Genomic DNA, 24,252 nt, shown 5'->3' on the forward strand with positions numbered 1-24,252 from the left:
CTTAAATAACAATTCCATTATAATAAATACATTATAATAAAATCATCTATTTTTATCAAAACAATAGGTGATTTATAAATAATATTGATATATGATATTTAATTTTTAAAAATTATATTCCTAAAGAAGTTTAAATTACACAGACAGAATTCCCCAATCATATGCACATTGTAAGCGACATCTGCCAGTAACTGTTGAAACTAATAGTACCAAAAACATCTTTAGAGTGTGCTATCTATTTAAAAGTCTGATTAGTACTGTAGTTCGTGGTTGCGACACCGTGAGAGCCGCGCGGTGGCGACCGCACTCTCAAGTTCGGCAGCGCGCAGCGAGTTGCATCGAAACGCGAGCGAGAAGGTGCCCATATGTATTTCGTCCGGTGCGTCGCCGTCGGCCATTGTCTCTGACATGGAAGCCTATCAAAATGGCAGAAGTCGTGCAGATGTTTTTGTTCCTATATAAATCGAAGTATCGTCGAAAAGGGCAGTGCCGTGAGGTGGTACGAGATCAGTGCGGTGTAATTGCGGTGCCGTGGCCAATACTGTGGGCGGCGCTGATTTGTTGGGTGGTGCACGTAACCGCGGCCGCCTCCTCCTCCTCATCGTCGCTGACGACGGATACGACCTGCGACACGGACAGTTGCGTCAACGGAGACTGTGTCAATGGCACTTGCGTATGCCACGAGGGTTGGCAGGGTTCGGCGTGTCAATTTTGCGGCGGAAAAGTCAAGTGAGTAAGATAGAATGCGCAAGCACATCTTTCTTATAATATTCGAATCTCATTTATTTTCGATAGCAATTTCTTATTATATTAATTATAATGTAAATGTATGTTTTTTTTACAAAGAATCGATAGAATAATATCCATAAAATTATACGGCTGAAGACACAAATAGGCTAACTGTACATTTTGTCGAACGTGCAACGGTATTGATGGTTTTTTAGGTCGACTTTATTTCTTAGCAAATTGATTGTCTTTCTTCAAATCTTTTTTTCGAGGAGACATGTAAATAAACTGGAGAGAACGTGCGTACGCGCGCCTTCCTTGAATTTAATTACTGTATGCGCGTCTCATGGCCTTTCGTAAGAAGGGGAACGGGGAGTGTTCGGTCATTGTCTGCGGCTCTGGTTGACAATGAAGAGCCAAATAATCAGGACATTGGTAAATCTAAAGATAACACTGACCGCGGAAATTAGTCAGGTTAACTTTAGATCGATGCATTTCGCGATTTAATTTTCCGGAGATTAGATTTTATATCGATCGATTGCTATGGCTTTAAACTTGGCAGGGAAATTACGGTTTCCGCCACTGTCAAGGCTGGTTTGCTTTTTCACGCGCGCTTAACGTAATAATCTCCCTTCTTGTTAACAACGACGGAATGTTCATCCAAAACATCAAATTCTGCATTCTAGAATGCTTGTGCAATATTTATTCTAGAATTGCACGTAAGCACTCGAGTACACTCGGCATCCCTGATGTTGAGCAATTGCGGTGAAATCTAATGCGAATGTCGCTACGGAACTCTCTCTTTGTCGCGTTTTGTATTTTGATTCATTGTGTCGAGATATATAATAAAAAGTTAGTAACAGTCGCTAAGATTTGAATGACGATTAAGTTTTTATGAAATGCATTACAAATATTATCTTGATTAGTAATTCCTTCGTTTTTTTATGTATTATTTTACATGCATTAAGAATTTTCATCATGATGTCATATTAGATACATAAGTTGATTGGTAATTAACATTCATAATAAGTAAAATAAAAGAATGATAATGTTGCTTTCCAAAGTCTCATCGATATTGGTCGAATAATTGATTAACAATTTCGCTAAACATTGATTTCTAAAGATTCGCCTACGCATGCATGATTATGTTTCACAAATGAATACTATATGTTACACTCGCGTGCTTTCATAAACGCATAACATATATATACATATATATATAAACATTATAACATTGATGTATACTTGTGGAAAGTTTGAAGTCGGATATCTGATCACTTCGTAGCGATGTTTTAACGACGCAGATTGATCGGACTTAACCTGGATTCAAAAGGATGCCGTTTCAAAATTTCATCGTACTCGTGAATAATTGGCGTTGGAAATAACCGCGCCTCCGGGGCTACGTAAACGTGAACTTCTACAGACACGAAACAAAACAGTGAAAAGAAAGGGGGCGTTCTTAACCACGAAAACAACCGTGCATGCTTGGTACATCGTTGCATCTATTTATTCATTACTCTATGCTTGTCATGGACTAACGAGATGAAAATGCTTGACGATATATCACATAAAATGGTCTATTATCGTGCTTATTCTCTGTAAATGTGATCATAACACATATTTGCAATGTCTTGAAGAATTTATCGTTTCAAATTTATTGCACGTCAAGTATTTCTTGTTACATATATGTATGTAACAAAGCACAGTATTGGAAAAATCAATCTTTTTTTTTAAACGTGTTAAAATATTTCTTATAACGTTGCTCATCTAAAATATAAACACAATTCGTATAATAATCAATGAACAATAACGCGACTATGTTGGTTCGTAAATTAGTCAATTTCCTCTCTATTGTAACTCGTTCTAATTTGAATTGCGCGCGCTAATTATAAGGGACATGCGTGCTTTTGTTTTGACAGCAGTTCATACTTGTGCGAACGGCTAAACACTTATTAAACAGTTTGTTAAACGATCAATATAGTTCACACCGTGATGATTTCTCTTAATTAATTTATTGTTAATCAAAAAATTCCTAAGTTTTAATTTTATTAAATGGAATTCTAAAAATTATATTTTTTAGGTTTTTACATTATCAAATATAAAATAACAAAAATATTTCATTCAGGCAAGATTTGTTTCACTTTTATCAGTGTCAATTAGTTAATATTAATTTCTCCTTTTTTATTATAAGTTTTTTTTACTTGCAAAATAACTTTTTGCAAGATCGCTTATTTATAAAAAAATTTTCAATTTCAATTTTAAAATTTTTAACTTAAATTTCAATATTTTATCAATGATTATAATATTGATTTTTGAAAGGAAATGATCAAGTATTTCTTACTGATTGGGAAGATTGATTATTATAGTTAATTATAGAATGTATTGTTTGGAAGGAGGCTAAGAAACAATATGTTAATGCAACTAAACTTCGATTCGCTCTAATCGAAGTATTATCTCGTGAAGATAGAACGAATATAGAACATTTCAGGTAGCCCGAGTACACACGTTACAACAACGCGAAACAACGGCGGTAAACGAGCCGACATGGGAAATTCTTCAAGCGGAAACAAGGGAAGAAAAGGCGGTCTCGAAGGGCCGAGGTGAGAAACAAAGTTCCTCGCCGTTTCCTAACAATGGAGAAACGATTTCGGTACAATATCGTGTAATATTATACATATATAATATATAGATAATATCAAAACGCAAGCATAAACAGACGATAAATTTTACGGTTCGCAGAAATTTCGTTTTCATTGAAAATTCGTTGGAAAATTCTTTTTTCTTCTATGATTACTTAATAATCCAGGTAATCCACGTATAATATCTGATAATTCATAAACATTGTAAATTAAATTTATAATTTCCTTTTTAATTTTGTCTTCAGTCTTTATATTGTTGCCTAATAAAATTGTTATCTAATATTTGTTAATGTTTTTATTAATATCAATTAATATTTTTTGCAGAAATATATGGTTTAATAATCGTGAAAAATTGAACGCTTGAAAAATTGATTGTTAAAATCGATTTCCATTTCTATTTTGGAATCAGTGAGTCACGTGTAATCAAACTTAAAAGTGTATTTCATAACTGCTTGAAAATTCAAATCAGAATTGAGCAATATTTAATGAAAATAAATATTAGAGATTATGATTGAAATATATAATTATTAATCATAATTGAATTGAATTTTTATTTAATCTATATGTAATTATAATTAAATTAATTATACAATTGATATTTTGATTAATTATTAAACTTCTTTTTCAGGAATTAATATCTGAATAAGATATTAGATATTTTATTTTAATTAAATTTCGATAAAAAATTGATTAATATTTGACGATTAATATTTTTACGAATGATTGATGATTCATCATTTGATTAAATCAATCATGATTTTTGGTAATCAATTTTTTTTAGTCATAAACATTAATCGATCAATCAAAAAAAAAAAAATTTAATGGATTATTAGATTGATATCGAATGTTGTTTTTCATTTTCTTTCTTTTTCTTGATCGAAACAGTTTTCGTTAAAGTATAATTCTCTATGGTAATTATGAACCTAAATTGTATAAAATTTAGAGTACCATGACAAAAAAAGAAATATATATTAAGAAATATATCGAGCTACACTATCTGATGTTTGCAATTACCACTTACTTTAATAATCCATGATATAATATAATTTCTCACATTTATTATTTTGTAGAAATAATAAAAGGGAATTAAAAATGATGAAATATCGAACGATATAAGAACATTTCTGGATTCTCTTACAAACTTTAATAATTAAATTCCTATAAATAAAAGTCGAATCTCTCGTGAATGTTCATTAATTCAAAATATTAAGAGATCCAATTCGGTTGGAATTAACACCGAATGGATGTAATTAATCTCGTAATAAGGTATGTTGTAGTACAATCTTATGCATTCATTGGTTATCGATTCAGTTGGTGAAATGAATGATATCAAATTGCAGAGTACAAACGGACTGTTGTGGCTGATGGTAAACGTTATCAACAGTAATTAATACACAGTATAGGAAGATTAGTACGATTATGATAAAACAATGTTCTGCTCGATAATCGTTGACCACAATAATTGGATTCTCTCATTTAGAAACCATAAATAATCTGGCATCTTATAAATTATATCTAGATTTAAGTACTACTCAAAGAGGAATCTAAAATTTACGTAAATTTATGAAATTAAATTTGTAAATGGAAGAATTTAAAATTAGAAATTATTTTTTTTTTTTATGAAAAGTAATTTTACTTTATTTAAATTTTGTTATTCAACATATTTTTTTTTTCTTTTTTCTCAATATCTTAGTGATTATTTTATCCTTATTGATTTATTTCGAATCTCTTGAAATACTGTTTTTAATAATATTCTGATTATATGGTCGATGGACTTTGATAATTGAATCGTTGAACATGAGGTTATGAGGAATAAAAGTGATTATTGCACTTTGAATGTTTCCAATTGCATTGATAATTATTTTATTTCGAATAAGATTATTAAATGTTGCGCAACGAAAACTAAATCACGCAACATAGTGTTGCGTATGTCTGTTCACAAAAACTTGAATTTATATAATAGGGAACGATATAGAAAATTGACACGTGAGTTTTTTCTTGTGCTGTGCAAACGCGAAACTTATTACTTGCACGCATGTTAAATGAAACAATACCAGTGGGTGGCATTGTGTTTTCAAAATTACTTCGACAAACAGGCCATGAAGTTTCTCGGTACATTAGAAAAACGATTCGACGTATTAGAAATTTTCTCATGATCCTGTAGCCGTTTCAAACTTCTCCTAGTTCAATCCAAAAGCACAAAGTAGATACCGGTGTATGTTCCAGAGGCCAAGTAATAGTCTAGGGAAATTGGAAAGCGTTCTAAATGCCACCCGGTCCATAAACTCCTCCTCCTTCGTCTCTTCGTCCTCTGCATTCGTGCATACGTTTAATCCGGTTGAATATCAAATATTCAAGTCAACGTTTATTATATGACATATACATTGATATGATCTAACATTCTATTCAATATAATACCAGATATCTAATTTAATATTCAATGTTTCACAATTCACATTTTAACGTTTTAGAATTATTTCTCAGAATTTATCTATAAATATGAATAATTAATTCAAACATCAATTCCTTTTATAATTTATACATATTACATTGAATTAAAAAAAAAAATATCATTTATTTAATTTCCTCTATAACTTAATCAATATTCAATTTTCAAAAATTTACGAAATTTATAATTTCAAATCGTATTAAAAATATCCATTATTCGATATTCTTAATATATATACTTTATTATTAATCTGACGTCTGATTGAAAGTCCCATCCGCTTTGATCCCAATCTCAATCCATCGAATTTTAAACGGCTCTCGCCGCAGGGTCATCCGTTCATCTCGTTGAAATGAAGCTACCTGGCGGCGCGTGGACAAAAACCGGCAGGACAACCGGTAAGAATTTCGACTACGTTCCAGTTGCACGGCGTCGATCTAGAAAATGGCGTACAAATTTTCCTCAGAATGAAAATTGGCGAACTTCTACGTCTTCCACGTCCAAACCTTTCGAGAAGCGGAGGTGCAATCAGTGGCACTGTGCCGGTTTCCCGCTAGCTTTTATCCGTTCTATCCTATCATTGAATTATGAAGGATAAAACTTTATATAATACCTATTGGAACAACGATGATATGAAAAGAGAATCGTGAAGAAGTTGGATTAAAACCGATTTTTTGCGATCGATCATTCGATTTTCTCTTTTCATTTTGAATATCAGATTAAGATTTTATGTATTGGATCTTTTATTATTAGTGATCTTTATTTCGATGCAAATCGTTTTACGAATGTTACGTTGAATAGAATATTATTTGTGAATTGTGATTACGTAGATACTATGATTAGGCAGTTTTTATTTGAAATAAAAATTTTTGCAAATAAATTCCAAAACATTATTTTAAATTTATCAAGTGTTTGATTATTGTTTGAAATAATAATAGAAATTAAATAATGAAGTTGTTAGTATGAGATACTTTAGGAGAATAATATACTCAGACCATAAGAAAACCATTCCATATTTTAAAATCAGATAATCTAAATATTGAATAAATAAATATTGAATTATTAAATAAAATAAACAAAATTATAATAAACAAAATCGAAGTCCAACCGTTTATCGATTCGAGCTACTATGCAAATACTGAGAAGTACTGAATGAAGTTAATATAATCGTCGAGAGCCACGAAAATAAATATGAATTATTTGTTCAGTGATAAATTAACCAGCTATCGCGATTCAAATAAATAATATTTAGTTATTAAAATAAACGAGTGTTCTAATATTAATTGTAATTTTAACATCGAAAGTAAAATAGAGAAGGGTTCTATCATCGGAAGAAATAACCATATCTTTGAAGACAATATCTACATGAATAGCAGACTTATATGAATAACATGGAATGGTAATTAAATTCGCCACGTTTTTTTATTACGATCGATTACAAATTTAATAGCCAATTATATAGTTATCTAGAAATAAACAGTTCGTATAAAAATATAAACACGTGGAAATTTTACGTTTACGACATTGTTTGATTTAATGTTGATTAATTCGTATTTTACCAATTTTCTTTCGTATAAGAGTTGCTTAATTGGATCAATGTCGTGATTTCCCTAGGACAGCAAAAAGACCTTATTTTATGATAAGATTGTAAATTAAATTGACCGAGAAGAATATTAATTTATATTGAAGCGTATTTGTTGGCTTATCAATTTTTGGTTTATCTAGATGTCTGTTTAGATGCTAGGTAGATGCTTTGGTATTTTGCTGCAGAAATTGTGCAAGTTAAATTAAATGGTGTAATTTAAATGGAAGATTAGTAAAACGAAGGAAAACAAAATTCTATGCATGCACAAGTGGTCTCTTCCTTCATTTCTTTAAATTATGAGGTTGTTTGTTTATCTAATTAACATACTTATTAACATAGTCATTTTTCCATGTTAATAACATAGTTAGTTATTAAAAAATTTTTCTAAATTATAATATTTGTTGAAATATTTATTGCAATTATTTTTATTTAAAAAAAACAGAACCATATCATAAAAATAAAATTCAATTCTAGTACTTATTACCCATTTTCATTAACCTTAACAGAAATCTTCGAGGATTGAATTATTAAATTATACAAATCTTCATTCCTGATGTTTGTATACTTAATTTACTATTCCAACTGCGTAATTATATTAGTTTAAAATAAAATAAAATAAAAAAAATAATCAGAGAAAAAAGAGAGAGAGAAAAAAGGTTCAAGAACAAAGTTTCATCGCATAGCATTACACTTCTCCTTAGTACCGTAAGTCTCATAAAAATCCAACCAACCGTAGTTCCAGAATCACGCTCTATTTTCTCGTAAATCTCAAGCACTCTTCAGATGTTCTCCTTCGTCTTCTTCTTCTTCTTCTTCTTCTTCTTTCGAGTGGTTCCCTTTATGGTTCGCGCCAATGCTCCATCGTAAATATCCATCGTTGTTCCTTTACCCGTTTTCTCTTCTTTGCCCGTTTTCTTCTCTTAATTTCCATCGTGCCATGAGTTGACGTTGAAATTTGTTTTTACACTCCTTTACGAAGAATGTTGCGCGCGCATCTTTCATTACGAATTCTTCCCGCGCTTCTTAGTCCTCTGCCAGTTCAGTAAATTGCATTGGCCCTGCAACGAGCATGGAATTTCGTGGACATTGGAAATTATTCTTCAATTTACGAGTTGCGAGGTGAACGAACTTTCGCCTTTTATTATTAACACTATTCGATTTCGAATAGTAGAATATTCTAACCTTTTCAAAGATAAGTTCAATATCGATAATGTGTGAATGATTTATTCATAGTAGTGTATTGCGACAGATTTGCATTTATATTGAAAAATTCAATTTTTTTTTTTTTTTTTTTAATAAAAATAAAATCATGGACATAGGATCGCAGAAGAATTAAGACATTTATTATATTTAATCGAAAATAGGAAAAAATTGGATAATTATTAAAAGATATTAATGTAATGACTTAGCAATTGGATCTATTAATAATGGCAACATTAGAAATGATAAAAATTTTTTTTCTAATAAAACTTTGCTCAAGTTGAATTATAAATATTTTAATATCTACTACTGTAGACGCATTTAATTATAATAAATTAAATCATTTTTCTTGAATGACTTCCTTATAAAATTATTTTATCATTTATATGTATAATTTTTAAAATGAACGACGCAAAAGATTAAAAGATGAAATAGAAAAAGTGTTAAATGATTAATGGCAAGATTATAAAATATTTAAAAATATGACTGATCGCAGAATGCTGATGTTTTTAATATTAAGTAATATTGTTACAATGAATTCTTTATGTCATATGATAACTTGATATTCAACTGATTTCCGGTTTAGTGAGAAATCAGTGTTATTCTCGTTTGATTGATAATTAGAAAAATTGAAAAAAAAATCATTAATTTGAAATTTAAATTTCATTTGCTTATATAGAAAAAACATTGTAATTTGTTGTAATTGTTAAAATAATAATAAAATTCCCAATATACTAAATAATTGCAAAAATCTTTTACTATTAATTAAATTTACAAATTTAATTAACTAATAATATAATTCAATGTTTCTAAAAAAAATAATAATTATGTTAAAATAAAATAAACATAATATTTCTTAGCCTAAAATTCAATCTGATACGGAAAATTTAAAAATTTTTTTCTTAAGCCACAAATATGATATATGCAAATATTAGATTCATTTATTTTGACACAAGAATCTTGATAAGACGTACTTTCCAATATATTAGTTCTTAAAATTAATATATTGATTTACAATATTTTATTTTCTAGTTCTTTATTTCAATGATTCATATTTTATATTCAATCTATACTATCATTCTAATTATTTAAATTATCCAAACATCTTGCTGAATTTTCAAATACACATAACTATTTATAACTTACCATATTTACTAACTTAAAAAAGAGAACACTATAGACTCAGCATCCTGATACCTTAAACAACGCATTAAGCCAATTAAATACAAGTCAAACAAAAGAAAAACTTGTCCCTTTTCTTCGTTTTCCTTTGGAGATTGCAATACCGTTGGAATTATCTGGATTGATGATTAAAGTCAAGAAACGGTAGTAACATTGGTTGATTTCCTCAATTGGTAAACAATGTGTCGAACGAGAAAAGAGGAGGTTTCTTACTTGTATATCCCACGAAGGAGGAAAATAGCAAAACGTCCAGGTCGTAAATTCTCCATTGTGTCGTTGCATCCCTCGTCGACATTCCCTTATTCTAATTTACCACGTTTCTTTTAATAGCCATAGAGTCCTTTGCTTCCTCCATCGTTTGGCTTCGCATAAAGGCCGAGCTACGCCGTACTGTGGCGCGTCGGTCGTCGAACCTCTTCGTGACTCATCCGGCGCCTTCTCGTTATTGAAAGAATATTATTTCGTGCTAATGAGAAACATACACAAACCACGGAAGCAGATATATACGACGAATCTTGTCGTCGTATAGAATTAATTGTCGCAAATTATGCGACTCGTGTATCTTATCGCGTGAAATTTTTTTTTGCATGAGAATTTCTTTTTTCACATTTTGTCTAATTGTTGGGAAGGAAATCTGGAAAATTTAAAAAAATATATAAATTTTTTATGTGAAAAATTTATAAAATATTAAAAGTTATAATATTCATAATAATATTTGATTAGTCATATTTCTAGAATTCATTTTTTAAATTGTATATTATAATGAAAATATTATGAATATGTATATATATATATATATGTTTGTATAAATTGAAGTTTAAAATAAATTTGAATTTCATCTCATGTTTGCGAATTATTTTACGGAAAAATCGAATGATTAAGCATAAAAAAAATCGAAATCAAAATTTCATTCCAAAATTTTTTATCGAAGCATGAAATTTCCTGGTTAAATTATGAAAAATTCAAGTAAAAAATATAAATCTAAGAATTATAAAAATTTCAAAAATTTTTTATAAAATTTTTTTAATTTTATAAATGAATTTTAGAATGATTATTAACCGCGTAGGCGGATAATCGCATCTGTGAGAAATCGTTGCGCAATTAACGCGAGACGAATTAATTGCTGTCGACGAAGCGAACAATGCTTCCTGAAGATTGCGTTGCGAACAGATTGTTAAATACTTATTTGCAAAAATATTTTAATATACTATTATTATATAAATCGATAATATTATTAAATCATTTGTAATATCAGATAGATATATTCTGTCTAAATACTAAAACATTCATAAATAATTGTAAATATAAATCTTAAGCGACAATTTAAAAAGTCAAATAAAATTATCATTATAAATCATGACTATAAATAAAACAATAATAGTTTCGAAATAGTTATCATTTTACTTTCATCATTAAAAATAAAGTAAAATAATATATAAATATATTATACAAATCAAAGATACAAAAAGAAATCATTATTGAAAGAAACTAATTTATCAGTAACTGAAAGCAAAATTCAATAATTTAAATTGATACGTAAAAAATTAGCAGAAATAATAGAATTAATGCAATATTGGGTATTAACCTTTTGAAGACTGATGGAATGATAAAACGATGCTCTTTCGCATGAAGTGTCGATTTTTAACTCATGACATTTTCTTCAGTGATAAATGTGTGGACTAAAAAATATTTCTCGCAATAAAATGAAAATCGGTTGAATAATTTTATTGGTTTTGTAAATCTTCGTAAAATTTATTAATTTATTTCATAAGCTTTATATTTCTAGACATAATTAATTATTTTCTCTTTCAACCAATATCACATTAAAATTGATCTCTTTTACTTACCAACAAATATAAAAGTACCAAAAATAAAAATGAATTTTTCATATTCCTTCTTAGTTTTTTGAATATTTCAAATTTTTATTTGAATATATTTTTTCTTTTAATCAAAGATTCATCTTCAACCAAGATCCTCCATTTTCATTTTCGATCCGATTTCCAATAGTTCTTTATGCAAAAATAATCCTAGTATCTTGCCTGTAACACGTGTTACCATTCACTGATAAGAATTTATGTAAAGCAAAATGTATGCTTGTTACGCATCGATTCTGACACATTTCATATTTTTTTCTTTTCTATCTCCTCTTTTCTCTTTTTTAATCCTGTTTCTGCGTTGTGGAAGTCATTATTGTTATTCGTCGAATGTCATTGATGACAATGCGCATCCGTTTTCAGGACGGGATCGTTCACATAAATGCGTTTCCAGTATCAATTTCAACGCACTTTTACGGATAAAGTCGTATGTTTTTCACGACGTCAATAATTCTCTTTTTCCAATGTCGACGACATTACAAAGCATCATGCATAATCATAGCCGAGAAATGTGTTTTAATAGATGCTGCTTTATTCTAATTTTATATATTATTTTACTTTATCATTTTATTTTAGATGCTTTATGATTAAATATTTTATTTGTAATAAAAATAAAAACTTGAGATACAATTTATTATTTTAATTTTAAAAATAAAAATTGTTATTATCATATTATAAGAAAGAAATATTAATTTTTAATATTACTTACTCTTTAAGTAATTTTTTTCTTTTTGTTAAAACTTTCAAAATAAAATAACAATTAATTTGAATATTGAAGATTATCTTGGAGAAATTCGATAAAATTGAGAATTAAATTAAATAAAATATTTGAAACCATATAAATGGTTATGGTTATTAAATATTATATTAATATTCAATAAACGAATTATTTGTTACAAATATTTCACGCTTACTTTCAAAATATCCTTCGATTCACACTCAGGGTTTTAATGAATCGAACGACGTGATATATTCATAAAGAATGAATCGAAACAGGAAGCAGGAAGTCTATCATGGTCACGATTTATTCTTTGAAATTATTATTCTTCAAGTGTAGATCTTTAGTATAATCCATCTTTTTTCAATATCCCTTGTTCATGTAGGTGTAGAAATGAATTCGTCACCTGGGGTGTTTGCATGTTTACCTCGTTAAAACTTCTCGCAGGTTCCTTTTCTAGTTCTTGACTTCCGGTATCTTTAAGACACTCATTAGTATGGGACAAGTTGTGTTGGGCTAAAAACAATGAGGAAAGCTAAAAATTTTTTGGTCAAATTTTTCTAAATTTTTCTTAATTTTATAAAAATTATATTTTATTTATTTTTAATTAAATGAAATTATAAGATTGTGAATTTAGTATATTTTTTTTTATCATAAATTTTTGAAACACTAATGAAATCAGATTGAATAATTAAATAAAAATATATAATCTCTTTTCATATAATAAAAGATAATTTTTTTAAATAAAGAATAAAATAAAAGAAAACTCTATTATTCTTTGAAACAAAGAAATAAAAAATAAAAAGAGAGAATTTTCCTTTTATCCAATCTATTAATTAATAATATTAGTAAGTTAAAAAATTACAAGTTATAGGTTATAAACATGTTTTTGTACACTTGTAAAATTTTATTTATATTAAATCTTATAATTTGTAAAATCTCATAATTTAAAAGATAAGAAAATATATTAATGCGAGTTTCTTCTAATCTCAAAAAAAAAAAAAAAAAAAAAAAAGAATCAATTTCACTCGTATCACAAAATTCTGATTCATATTCCAATATATGAGATTAAAATTTTTTTAATTTTCCACATTATCACAATATCATAATCTCTAATCAATAAAGGACATAAAAAGTATCAATTGTTCAACTGTAATCACACTTAATCCTTCATCGATTTAATCTTTTAATCGTGTATAATTCTCTTCTCGTGACCTCGGTCGTCCATATATCACATTCGATTTCACATCGCTTTGTTTCGTCTCCATATTTCAATGTTATCATTATCATGACTGTGGATCATCTGTGTAGTCATCATTCTTGGTCTCAAAAAATATCGAAATCAATTGTGCAAATGTAAGACTTAGACGAAACGTATTTATCTCATTTCAAAATTGTTTCAACAATAATAGATCGATTATGTTTCACAGTTATCTTGTTTCATGAAAATCGTTTAGATAATCGATTTTAGAACTATCGAGAGTTTAAAATTACAGAATTAATCGAAAGTTGTAATTTCCAGGCATGTTATTAAATTAAATGTTATCAATTAAATGTTAAATCTCAATGAATTTTAATGAACAATCGATTTAAATAGATAAATCATGTTAAAAAACTTACAATTATTTAATCTCATGGGGTAATGCAATATATATCATGAATATTAGGTTACTGGTGCCATCTTGCGTGATAATTTACTAACTAATAATATTAAAGAATTGATGAGTTGAGTAAATTATAGGTTATAAACCTTTCTCACAATTTTATAAATTTTTAAAGTCGAAAAGAATGATTATTTTTTTAAAATAATTTCTACATCTATTTAAAGATTATAATAAAACTTTTCTGAAAACTTTTTTACTGTTTTATTTATTGATTAAATTTTTTATCAATGATAAATTCACAGATAAAATTTTTTGTCGTTAGAGAATTAATCAGGTAAAGATAATTTTAAGTTGACTTTCACTAATCAAGCACTTTATAAACGTATTCGTAAATGTTTATTATGTCGACTTTTGTTTCGTTTCAAAGGATTGAAACGATATTAGTTCGCTTTATAAAGTCACTCGTTACCTATGGAACCGACCTAGTTTGAAACTTTAAGACAGATGTTGGAGTAACCAATAAAACTTCTTGAAAGTACAATAATCCTAAGACATTATTTTCTTGAGGTTAATGTTTTTTGGAAACTGTAGCAAAATATCATTGTAAATATCATTTACATAACTATTTATATAATATATTTTTTTTTGAATTGTTAATAATTATTATTAAATTATTGAAAATTAATTTTGTATAGAAGATTATACAGAAATTAATATATTTAAAATGAAATCTTTATAATTTAAATAATGTGTATAACAAATAAAATACAAAAATAATTTTAAAAATAAATAAATAGTTCTTAAAAACTCACTTATTTAAGAATTTTAAAATATCGTATCAAATCCTTGAGAGATAATATTTAAAAATTAAGTAATTAAATATATAGTATTTAAATATATAATATTTAAATTATTAAATTATATAAAAGGAAAAATTTTTTTCACAGAAATTCTGAGTTCTTTAAATCTAAAAAAAAAAAAGAAAAGAGAAAAAAGAAAAAGCTATGCATAAACAAGAAAATGGATCACAGAGAAAATAACAACAGCACAGAAAAATCAGGAAAGTACTGGAGAAAATTCTTCAATTCAAAAATTTAAAAATTAACTTAACTAAAATTATCATATAAGTATCTATATATTTTTCATATCATTAATAAACTATAGATATTCATGCATTTATGGAAAATTTTAATATGCAAAAATATACAGAATATATAATATGCAAATATATGTAAAATATTCACAAAGTATTATATTTATTATGTAAAATAAATAGTAAAAAATGCATATAATATGCATAAATATATAATGTTAAATATTCACTATAGTATTTGTTAATAAAAAAATTTATATTTAATATAAAATATAGATAATATATATTATTCATACACCAAAATAATTTATTAAATAAAAATTTTTATTTCATTTTATTATTCCATTATATTCAATTTTTTTTATTTATCATTATACAATTTTTAATTAAAAATGTTTAAATTACATGAATTTAACATCAACGAATTCAACTGTTAGATTATTAGCGACATTTTGGGAGTGTTTAAACTTTTATTCATTATCACAAATATGAATTTGCATAAATATCTGTATAATATTGATCAAAGATTTGAATTTATCGTGGTACATTTTATCAACTCTATGCTTCCCTTTATCATTGATATCGGTAATAATCTATCATGTTTTCATGTCGAACAACTATAGAATTGATGGAAGGATTTCGTTATCGTTTACAGATTGACGGAGCCGACAGGAAACATCCACGACGGTATCGGGAATTACACGGCGGACGTAAAGTGTTCTTGGCTAATCGAGAGCAGTCCAAACTCCACTATACGGATGCACGTGGAGCAATTCGCAACGGAATGCGGTTGGGATCATATGTACATTTACGACGGTGACAGTGTCGAAGCGCCGTTGCTCGCCGTCTTCTCTGGATTGATGCACAAAGATGGCTACCACATACGTCGCGTTCCGGAAGTGATCGCCCGTTCCGGAAGCGCGCTCCTTCACTTCTACTCGGATGTCGCTTATAACATGAGCGGTTTCAATATTAGCTATAAGATCAATGCCTGTCCCAGCAGGTGAATTTTCATTGTTTGTTCAAAATTTTTCTTATTCTTTGGATTCTTTTCTTTTATTTATTTAGAAATTATATATATATATATTTTGGAGAAAAATCTTAAATTTATTTTAAAAATTTATCTAGAATATTTGTTTATTCATCATAGAAGATTAATTTCTTTTATAATGAGCTTATTGGAATTAAAAAATTGTTTACAAAATTATTGCTTAAAATTAAAAAAAGCATTAATTGAAAAAAAATATTTTTATATAATTATTATTAATTATTAATTTGATAATTTTAGAAAGAAAGAAAAATTCTTTTTTTAACAATTATTTGAAATTTATATATAAATTTTCAATATGGAACATCTTCACATTTAGTTTTATAAAACTATTTTTATTTCATATTTCCTAAAACGCAAAAGAAATCCCTTTATATTAAATAATAATAATAAACGGCAATAAGATTTTTTTAATTGGAGATCAACTATACTTTAGATGTATATTGCTAAATAAAAAATAATTATCTAAAATAATTCTTCATTTGTTTCTCTTGCATTGATTATTTTTTTTGCAACGATATTTGTCTAAATCCAAACAGGCAAATCTATCTTTATGTATAAATACGATAAGAGCATGGCGTTTAGAATCACTATGCGAAAGCTTGACTTTTTAAAAAGATTTGTGTAGTCTATTTTCTTCTTGTACATATTTTTCGGTATTCACAGGTATTCGCACATCGACTGTTCTGGACACGGGGTTTGCATTGATGGTGTGTGTACATGTGATGCCACGTGGACCGGTGAAGCCTGTGAGATTCAAGTTTGCCCGAACAACTGTTCCCATAATCATGGACAGGGCGAATGTAATCGAGAGAGTCATCATTGTGATTGTGTGCATGGTTTCAAGGGTGAGATTTTCTATCAAAAAGAATTAGCTAATGTATTTTGAAAGACTTGGTTTATCTTGTTCTATATTTTTATGAATGTTTCTAAGAGAATTGGATAATTATATATAATTTTATGATTTTCTTTGCTTATGAAAAAGGATATAATTAGTTAGTTGTTTTTGATTTATGAATAGATTGCTTAGCTCGTGATGGAAGAGTGTAATAATAATGGCAATAATGTAGTAATTGTATAATTTAGTATAATGTAGTAATAATGTTAGCATATTTATATATTTATAATTTTGAAAAAAAGAGAAGGAAAGAAATTTAATATATTGTATAATGATCCAATTAATTTCTAAGATCAAATGATTTAATTTGTAATTCATATGTATAAATTATTATATCAATATACAATTATATATAATTATATATTATTTAATACATATTTAATTATATAAAAATTATACATTAATTTATTATTATTATTATATATTATATATTATTTATTAACTTTAAATTTTTTCAGGCTCTGATTGCAGCCAAAGAAGCGATCGTGGATTCTGGGAGAGCGTATTCTATACTGACTTCTCACCTGAAGGCTCGGCTAGTCATTGCTCTATCGTTTGGAAAGATTCTTTATATATAGTTGGTGGTGAAAGCTTTCATCGCGCCAAAATGATTTATGTGTACGATTTCAATGGAAATGTTTGGGAGACCCCTCACGTCGAAGGCAAGGTTCCTCAACCTCGATACGCTCACTCGTGTATACTTTTCGGTGACAAAATATTCATGTATGGCGGTGTATTGCCTAATTCTACGGTAACCAATGAAATCTGGGCATTTGACGTATCTGCGAAAGTCTGGGAGAATGTAACCGTACACGACAACAGTAACAAAACTATGCGTGGTCCTCTAAAGGTGATTTGATAGTTTTCTTCATGAATTCATTTTTGTATCTTTTAAACTTATTATATATTATAATATTTTGAGTTAGCTTTTAACTTTTTTCCAGAAAAATAATATATATTTAAATATTTCAAAGAATTTCATTCTATCCTCTTAGCTTTTTAATCTATTAAGAATAAATAGTTGAATTTTTTTAAACTTCAATGAAAGAACTTCAAAGAAAAAAAAAGTCAAGAAAAAAATATTATATAAATTGTTGGAATTTTTTTGCATAATTATACTGTTAAGAAAACAGAATATTATTATGAAATATTGCAATCTTGATCTTTAATGGATTAATGTTGCAATTGATGTTAATCAAATATTTTTTCTCATAGAAAATGCATGCATAATGAATAAAAATACAAATCTTGTATCTTAGCATCTAGCTCTAATAATATTTTTCTAGCAATATATTAAATAATTTTCTTAATGTTCAAATATATTAAGCCATACTGAATGCGCGTGTTTTTAATGCGTTATTTTACACAGGTAGCCGGACATTCTGCAACCCTGGTACAAAGCCATGGAAGAAAAGAAAAAATGGTGGTAATATTCGGATACTCGCCTCAATATGGTTACTTGAACGAGATCCAAGAATATCATTTAGGCACACGCGAATGGCAAATCGTAGACACAATTGGATTCCCTGTAAAAGGTGGTTACGGGCATAGCTCTGCTTATGATGCATTGACAAATCTCATTTATGTGTATGGAGGATACGTATCAGAATCGCAGACCACACAGGTCTTAACTAGTCGATTGTACTCCTATGATCCAAATTTTCGTCAATGGACATTGCTTACGGCTGCCCCATCAGCTCGTTTCTTTCACACAGCTGTGTTCATTTCTGGTGGTTTGATGATCGTCTTTGGCGGTAATATGCATAACGATACGCAACATTCGGATGGAACGAGATGTTATTCGGCGGATACGATCGCATATGATGTCACTTGTGATTCCTGGCATCAATTTCCTATGCCCAAAGAGATGACCGACCTGCCCAGGTATGGACACAGTGCGACTGTGTTTGAGAAGTCAATGTACATCTATGGGGGATTCGATGGACAAATGTTGTCTGATATGACAAGGTAGAATATTTATACAGTACGTCTATCATATATAGTTATTAATTATAACTATAAATAAATAATGTAGTGATAAAGAAATTTTTAGATATTAACAGAATAAGAATAAAAATTTATTTATTACATTTATTAGGTACACTCCAGGAAATTGTGAGCACTTGACAAATCAGAATCATTGTTTAAATGCAAGGACAGGCGTGAAGTGTGTGTGGGACAAAAGAGAAAACCGATGTATACAGATCACGAAGATACCTCGACATGTGCTTCTTAACGATGACATGCATGACGGAATTTATATGAGATGTCTGGATGACACTCCGCCTCGCGGGATGACATCTCACAAGGAATTATGCAAGCTGCTTACGGATTGTGTGGCTTGCGTACAAACATCATATAATTGCATATGGTGTGGTAAGAGTTGCTCGCACGAGATTTGCCGAGACAACGCTAATGCACCTCCGACCAAGGCTATCAGCGATCTAGAACAATGTGATGCTCACACAGCCATTAAATGTTTGCAGTTGCATACGTGCCATGCGTGTTCTAGTAATCCACACTGCATCTGGTCTTGGTCAAATGGACCTGATCGGTGTAAGCCGTATTCGAAAGCTCGAGAAGTAAGTATTTGAGTATAAAAGTTATTATTTGCTACAATTAGAGCAAGTTCGATGATAGTTCAAATCTTATTATTCATATTTATAATCACATAGATAAAATGAAAAGGATACTTGTTATGTTATAGTTTGCCAGAATCACTCTTCCATCTTTTTTCCGTAGTCATAGATATTTATTAAAAAATTTTGTATATATAGTGATTTATTAGATGGTAGATTTTAATTGTTTTGCAAGGTTAGTAAGCAACCAATATATTTGTTACCAATTATGCTTCAAATATATGCTTATACATATATGTAAAATAAATAAAAAATGAATCTATATACAAATATTTACAGCAAGTGACCATTTTAAACGGAACTATTCAAGCACAAAGATTGTCCATAGATTCTTGTCGCAGTCCATGCGTGGACTATACTTCCTGTAAAAATTGCACAGAATCAGATTGTATTTGGTGTCAAAATGAGAAAAGATGTGTGGACAAAAATGCATATCCTGCAAGCTTCCCTTATGGACAATGTCGTGAATGGACAACGGTTGATTCAAAATGTCATCCCACGGAAACGGGAAAGGAATGGTGCACGTTTTATTCATCTTGTGCAGCGTGTCGGTCTGATCCTGGATGCGGATGGTGTGATGACGGTTCTGGGACAGGAAAAGGATTGTGTTTGCCAGGTGGAGCTCGTGGTCCAAGTACTAAAAGCTTGGACACTTGCTCAATCGAACGATGGTATTTTACAAAATGTCCTAGTAAGTGCATTATAATCAAATAATAAAATTGGTTATGATGTTTAAAGATGATTGCACAATATGTATAAGCATGTACTAATTCTCTTTACATTTATAATTTTAGCTTGTCAATGCAATGGTCATAGCAAGTGTCTTTCAAATAGCAGCATATGTATTCAACCATGTGGAAATTTAACTTATGGACCTCACTGCGATAAATGTATTCCTGGTTACTATGGAAATCCATTAAATGGAGCCACTTGTCAACGTAAATTCATTCTATCCTACGTAATATAATTTTTCGAATAGATTCTTAAATTATATTTTCTCGTTTCAGCATGTTTTTGTAATAATCAAGGCACGCAATGCACCAGTGAAACGGGTAAATGTTTCTGTACAACGAAAGGCATTATTGGAGATCATTGTGAACGATGTGACGTGTCTAGCCTTTATCATGGAGATCCTACTAATAAAGGATCTTGTTTTTGTAAGTTTTTTTTTTTAATATTTCTCTTGTTTCATTCATTTAATATTTTCAAAGATATAGATTTCAATTTAAAATTCTTTTATAGACGATTTGGCTATTGATTATCAATTTACATTCAATTTAAGTAAAAAAGAGGACCGTCAATACAGAGCGATTAATTTCAAGAATTCTCCGCCAAAACCCGATATTGATGCAGAGTTTTCCATTACGTGTTCCGTTCTGGCTAAAATGAACATTACGGTGAAAAGAGGAAATACACCGGAAATGCCAGTCATTCTTGGTGCAAATTGCACGACCAGCATGTATAAACATCGTTTTATTAAAGATGGTTATGGTTTCGGTAGTGAGAACAATAATACACTGACTACATTCTATGTATATGTGTACGATTTCCAACCGCCGGTGTGGATTCAAATTTCTTTTTCACAATATTCCAAACTCAACTTGCAGCAATTCTTTATAACATTTTGCACGTGAGTATTTGAAACTTCATGTTAAAATAAATTAAATATATAGATGAATGTATTGATTATCTGTGTTATGTATAAATTGACAAGATCAACAACATTGTGATTTTGTTCATTATTTTTTTTTTTTTCAAAATTTCCCACGCTTTTGTGTTGTCCTAAGCCTCAGGCAGTATTTACTTGTAAACTAGAGATTACATGCCTAGGTGCTTCCTTGCTCTACTGTTGGTGGCTGCTGTTCTTTGGAAAATTAAGCAAAAATATGATATGTACAGAAGAAGGCAGAGATTATTTGTAGAAATGGAACAAATGGCCAGTAGAGCGTTTAGCCAAGTTTTGGTAGAAATCGAGAGGCGGGACATCGATAATTCTGACTCGGAGCGAAGTGAGTCCGAATTAGTAAATTGCCGCAAAAAGAAAAAGGTTAATATTTAATTATTTAGCTATATAAAAAAATCATATATGAAATATACAATAATAGAGTCAATAAGAAATATAAACATATTTATATATATATATATATATATATATATATATATATATATATATATATATATATAAATTATAGATAAATATTTATAAAATAAAATTATTAAAAATCTATTCTCACCAATGAAATTCTTAAAAAAAAAAAAAAAAAAAAATGAATATTACGACAAAATTTAAATAAAGGCGCCACTAGCGCCATTGATTTCGATATTATTTGCGATTTTCGATTTTTCGATATTGCTTGCGATTTTCGATTTTTCGATATTGCTTGCGATTCTCGTTTCTTCATTTCAAATTTGTCGTGAACTTCGGTGGACGCGGACGCGTTGTCGGGAGTGTGTCGGGAATTTTGTGAATAATAAATTGTGTGTGCGTGATTTAGTGTTATGTGATTTTTTTTCGTGAATATTTTTGCAGGATGCCCCTAGTCCGATCGCATTGGAGCCCTGTTGTGGTAACAGAGCAGCGGTCCTGTCGTTGCTAGTCAGACTGCCTACTGGTGGTGAACCGTACACTCCGGCTGGTCAGAGCGCCGGTTTAGCCGTAGCGTCTGCGTTAGTTACACTGGGTAGCCCGCGGAGGCCATCTCAGGAATTGACGACGAAAGAGCCGACAAAAACACGAAAGTCTGCCAGCCAACATCCAGATTCCACTTGCATTTAGCGATAAGGGCGTGAAAGTAGAGACACCTTAAACATAAACTACGCCGTGGGTGACTATGAGCCTTAGATATATTTCTGTGATCTTGCCTTAGCGAATAGGCAGGACTGTTCAACAGTTAAACTCTTCGAACTCTGATCGAGTGAAGTGTGTAATACATTATTATTACAATTTTTTTTTTTTTCGTTTTCGTTTTCGTTCGTTCCGTGATAAATATTCGTTTCGTTTCGTAAAATCAATCGGTGAAACTACAATAACAAATTCGACTTCCCGAAGAACATATTTCCGAGGAGAATTGCATCCCGTCATACTCAAAGGGTCAGCTAAATGATTTGAATGTACATATTGGATTTTCGATGCGAAATGGGGATCAGCCATTTTTCTTTCAACCAATTTTTGGTAAGTAAATTAGTACATGAATTATTCGCGTTGCGATAATACGCTTGGCTGACTTGAGATTTTTTTATCATTTTATTTCTTTCGTTTCTACGTGACAATGTACAGTGTTGTATATAGATCTGTTATGCGATTTATTTCTTTCGTTTAGTCATTGCGATCGAACGGAATCGAGTTCGTTCCGCAATTATCGAAGTGTCTTCGAAAAGGGCTATAAAAAAAACCGAATGTTGTTCTTTATTCGAAAAATGAATTTCGCGCGTAATAAAGTCGATACGTGCTGCTCTCTGTACGAATTTCAACGAATTCGGTCGAGAGGTCGCTGAAAATTGGTGGATGATTGAAAAACGAAATATTGGAAAATTCGATTTACCAGATGCAGTTCGAACTTAATTTTCGTTCTTCGTTTTGTAAACTTGTGTAAATACATGTATGGTTGTATATCCGAAATGAAAATTACGATACAGACGAACTGTACAGATATAAATTCGATTTGAAAGAGAAAGAAAGGTAGCAGAGTGAGGAATATATAATTTTTTTGTGTATTCATATCTAATAAGCGGTAAAGATTTAATTCTAAATTAAAGGAAATGAATAGGGGTGAATTGTTGATATTTTAAATGTTGCATCTTTGTATAATCTTCGTATTCTATATATCTATTGTGCCAAAGCATTTTTTGATATTGGTATCATCATTAAAGAAAAAAAATATCAAAATATCATTGGTGTAGATACGAATTTTTATTCAATTCAATCAATTTTGAAAAAATTATTAAAAAACGATAAAATATGAAAGTCAATTTCTTTCACTTGTCTCTATTCATTTCCATAGAGAAGAGGGTTCGCTATACGATCGAAATATATGAATCAAAGAAATGAGTTATTCTCATTTGAAGATTTTTTTAAATACGACATAATAATTTCTATCGTGTAGCGTTCCATGTAATTTTAATGTATAACGAACTTAGAAAGAAAAAGAAAACAAAAAAAAACCAAAAAAAAGGATGTGGACGTTGCAATAAACTGAAAGAATCGCGGTAATTCTTCGGTCGACGATACGGTTTTCGTTTTGCTACAAAGATGGCGGTGCTGGTTGTTTCATGTACCAAGCCTAACCTCAAAATCTCTAAACGGGCAAGTGAAAAGACAAACGAACGTATATGTTATGTGGCTGTGGTTTATTTTTTCATTTATATTGTTGTTCATTTATATTACAAATATATATAAATTTCTTATATTTTTGCGTGGCCAATAAAAGATAGCTGCTTCCGTTCTGAAATTTAGAATGATCTCACGTTCTTACTTCCTGTTCTGAATATGGAGGCAGCTCTTACTATCACGTGTTCCATAAAACAAATGAAAAATAGAAAAAAAGGAGAAACCGTTTTATATCGTAGCAAAACAGTTTCTTAGAACTTAAAAAACCTCCAG

At 29.4% G+C, this 24,252-nt stretch overlaps 2 protein-coding genes and 5 long non-coding RNA genes across 13 annotated transcripts in view; 5 read left to right on the forward strand and 2 right to left on the reverse strand.

Annotated features, from left to right (window-relative positions):
* Positions 1-97: 97 nt before the first annotated feature.
* Positions 98-2,172, reverse strand: LOC147658436 (uncharacterized). The gene is made up of 2 exons (XR_015295255.1): positions 1,972-2,172; positions 98-624 (listed from the first exon to the last, which is right to left on the reverse strand). It is a non-coding gene; the product is annotated as an uncharacterized LOC147658436 (long non-coding RNA).
* Positions 425-24,100, forward strand: dsd (attractin-like protein dsd). 2 transcript variants are annotated; one of them, XM_012489879.3, is made up of 12 exons: positions 425-729; positions 15,723-16,070; positions 16,782-16,963; positions 17,472-17,863; positions 18,383-18,981; positions 19,112-19,595; positions 19,932-20,343; positions 20,447-20,590; positions 20,660-20,809; positions 20,895-21,282; positions 21,468-21,699; positions 22,183-24,100. In XM_012489879.3, exons 1-12 carry the CDS (start codon positions 425-427, stop codon positions 22,426-22,428), a joined length of 3,882 nt encoding a protein of 1,293 aa, XP_012345333.1. In that variant the 3' UTR covers positions 22,429-24,100. The 2 variants fall into 2 exon arrangements, with proteins under 2 accessions (XP_012345333.1, XP_003695980.1); XM_003695932.4 differs by having other exon boundaries at positions 21,483-21,699.
* Positions 1,987-3,902, forward strand: LOC147658437 (uncharacterized). Its single transcript, XR_015295249.1, has 4 exons — positions 1,987-2,214; positions 3,215-3,326; positions 3,466-3,532; positions 3,690-3,902. It is a non-coding gene; the product is annotated as an uncharacterized LOC147658437 (long non-coding RNA).
* LOC147658438 (uncharacterized) lies at positions 3,994-5,199 on the forward strand. Of its 2 annotated transcripts, none has more exons than XR_015295258.1 (3): positions 3,994-4,276; positions 4,436-4,631; positions 4,706-5,199. It is a non-coding gene; the product is annotated as an uncharacterized LOC147658438 (long non-coding RNA). The 2 variants fall into 2 exon arrangements; XR_015295257.1 differs by having other exon boundaries at positions 3,994-4,128.
* Positions 7,786-14,434, reverse strand: LOC105736211 (uncharacterized). Of its 5 annotated transcripts, none has more exons than XR_015295253.1 (6): positions 13,991-14,434; positions 13,531-13,843; positions 12,567-12,886; positions 11,626-11,817; positions 9,992-10,412; positions 7,786-8,454 (listed from the first exon to the last, which is right to left on the reverse strand). It is a non-coding gene; the product is annotated as an uncharacterized LOC105736211 (long non-coding RNA). The 5 variants fall into 5 exon arrangements; XR_015295251.1 differs by lacking the exon at positions 13,991-14,434 and adding an exon at positions 11,364-11,457 and having other exon boundaries at positions 13,586-13,741; XR_015295254.1 differs by lacking the exon at positions 11,626-11,817 and having other exon boundaries at positions 13,991-14,111.
* On the forward strand, positions 14,050-15,296 carry LOC147658439 (uncharacterized). Its single transcript, XR_015295256.1, has 2 exons — positions 14,050-14,308; positions 14,922-15,296. It is a non-coding gene; the product is annotated as an uncharacterized LOC147658439 (long non-coding RNA).
* The window catches only part of LOC116414802 (uncharacterized), a 121,442-nt gene continuing 119,207 nt past the window's right edge, over positions 22,018-24,252 (forward strand). Inside the window, exon 1 of the mRNA XM_031918026.2 lies at positions 22,018-22,824. Within this exon, the coding sequence (XP_031773886.2) occupies positions 22,762-22,824 (63 nt within the window). The 5' untranslated portion in view covers positions 22,018-22,761. The remainder of the gene's footprint in view (positions 22,825-24,252) is intronic.

Source organism: Apis florea, unplaced genomic scaffold (genome assembly GCF_048593485.1).
Source record: "Apis florea isolate Af1SG1 unplaced genomic scaffold, ASM4859348v1 contig_2272_pilon, whole genome shotgun sequence".
NCBI lineage: Eukaryota > Metazoa > Arthropoda > Insecta > Hymenoptera > Apidae > Apis > Apis florea.

Bases quoted from the DNA above. Each gene is read 5' to 3' on its own strand.
- dsd (XM_012489879.3), top strand. From the start codon at position 425: ATGGCAGAAGTCGTGCAGATGTTTTTGTTCCTATATAAATCGAAGTAT. The intron at 730-15,722 runs GTGAGTAAGATA...TATCGTTTACAG, and splicing joins TTTTGCGGCGGAAAAGTCAA to ATTGACGGAGCCGACAGGAA. The intron at 20,591-20,659 runs GTAAATTCATTC...TTCTCGTTTCAG, and splicing joins AAATGGAGCCACTTGTCAAC to CATGTTTTTGTAATAATCAA.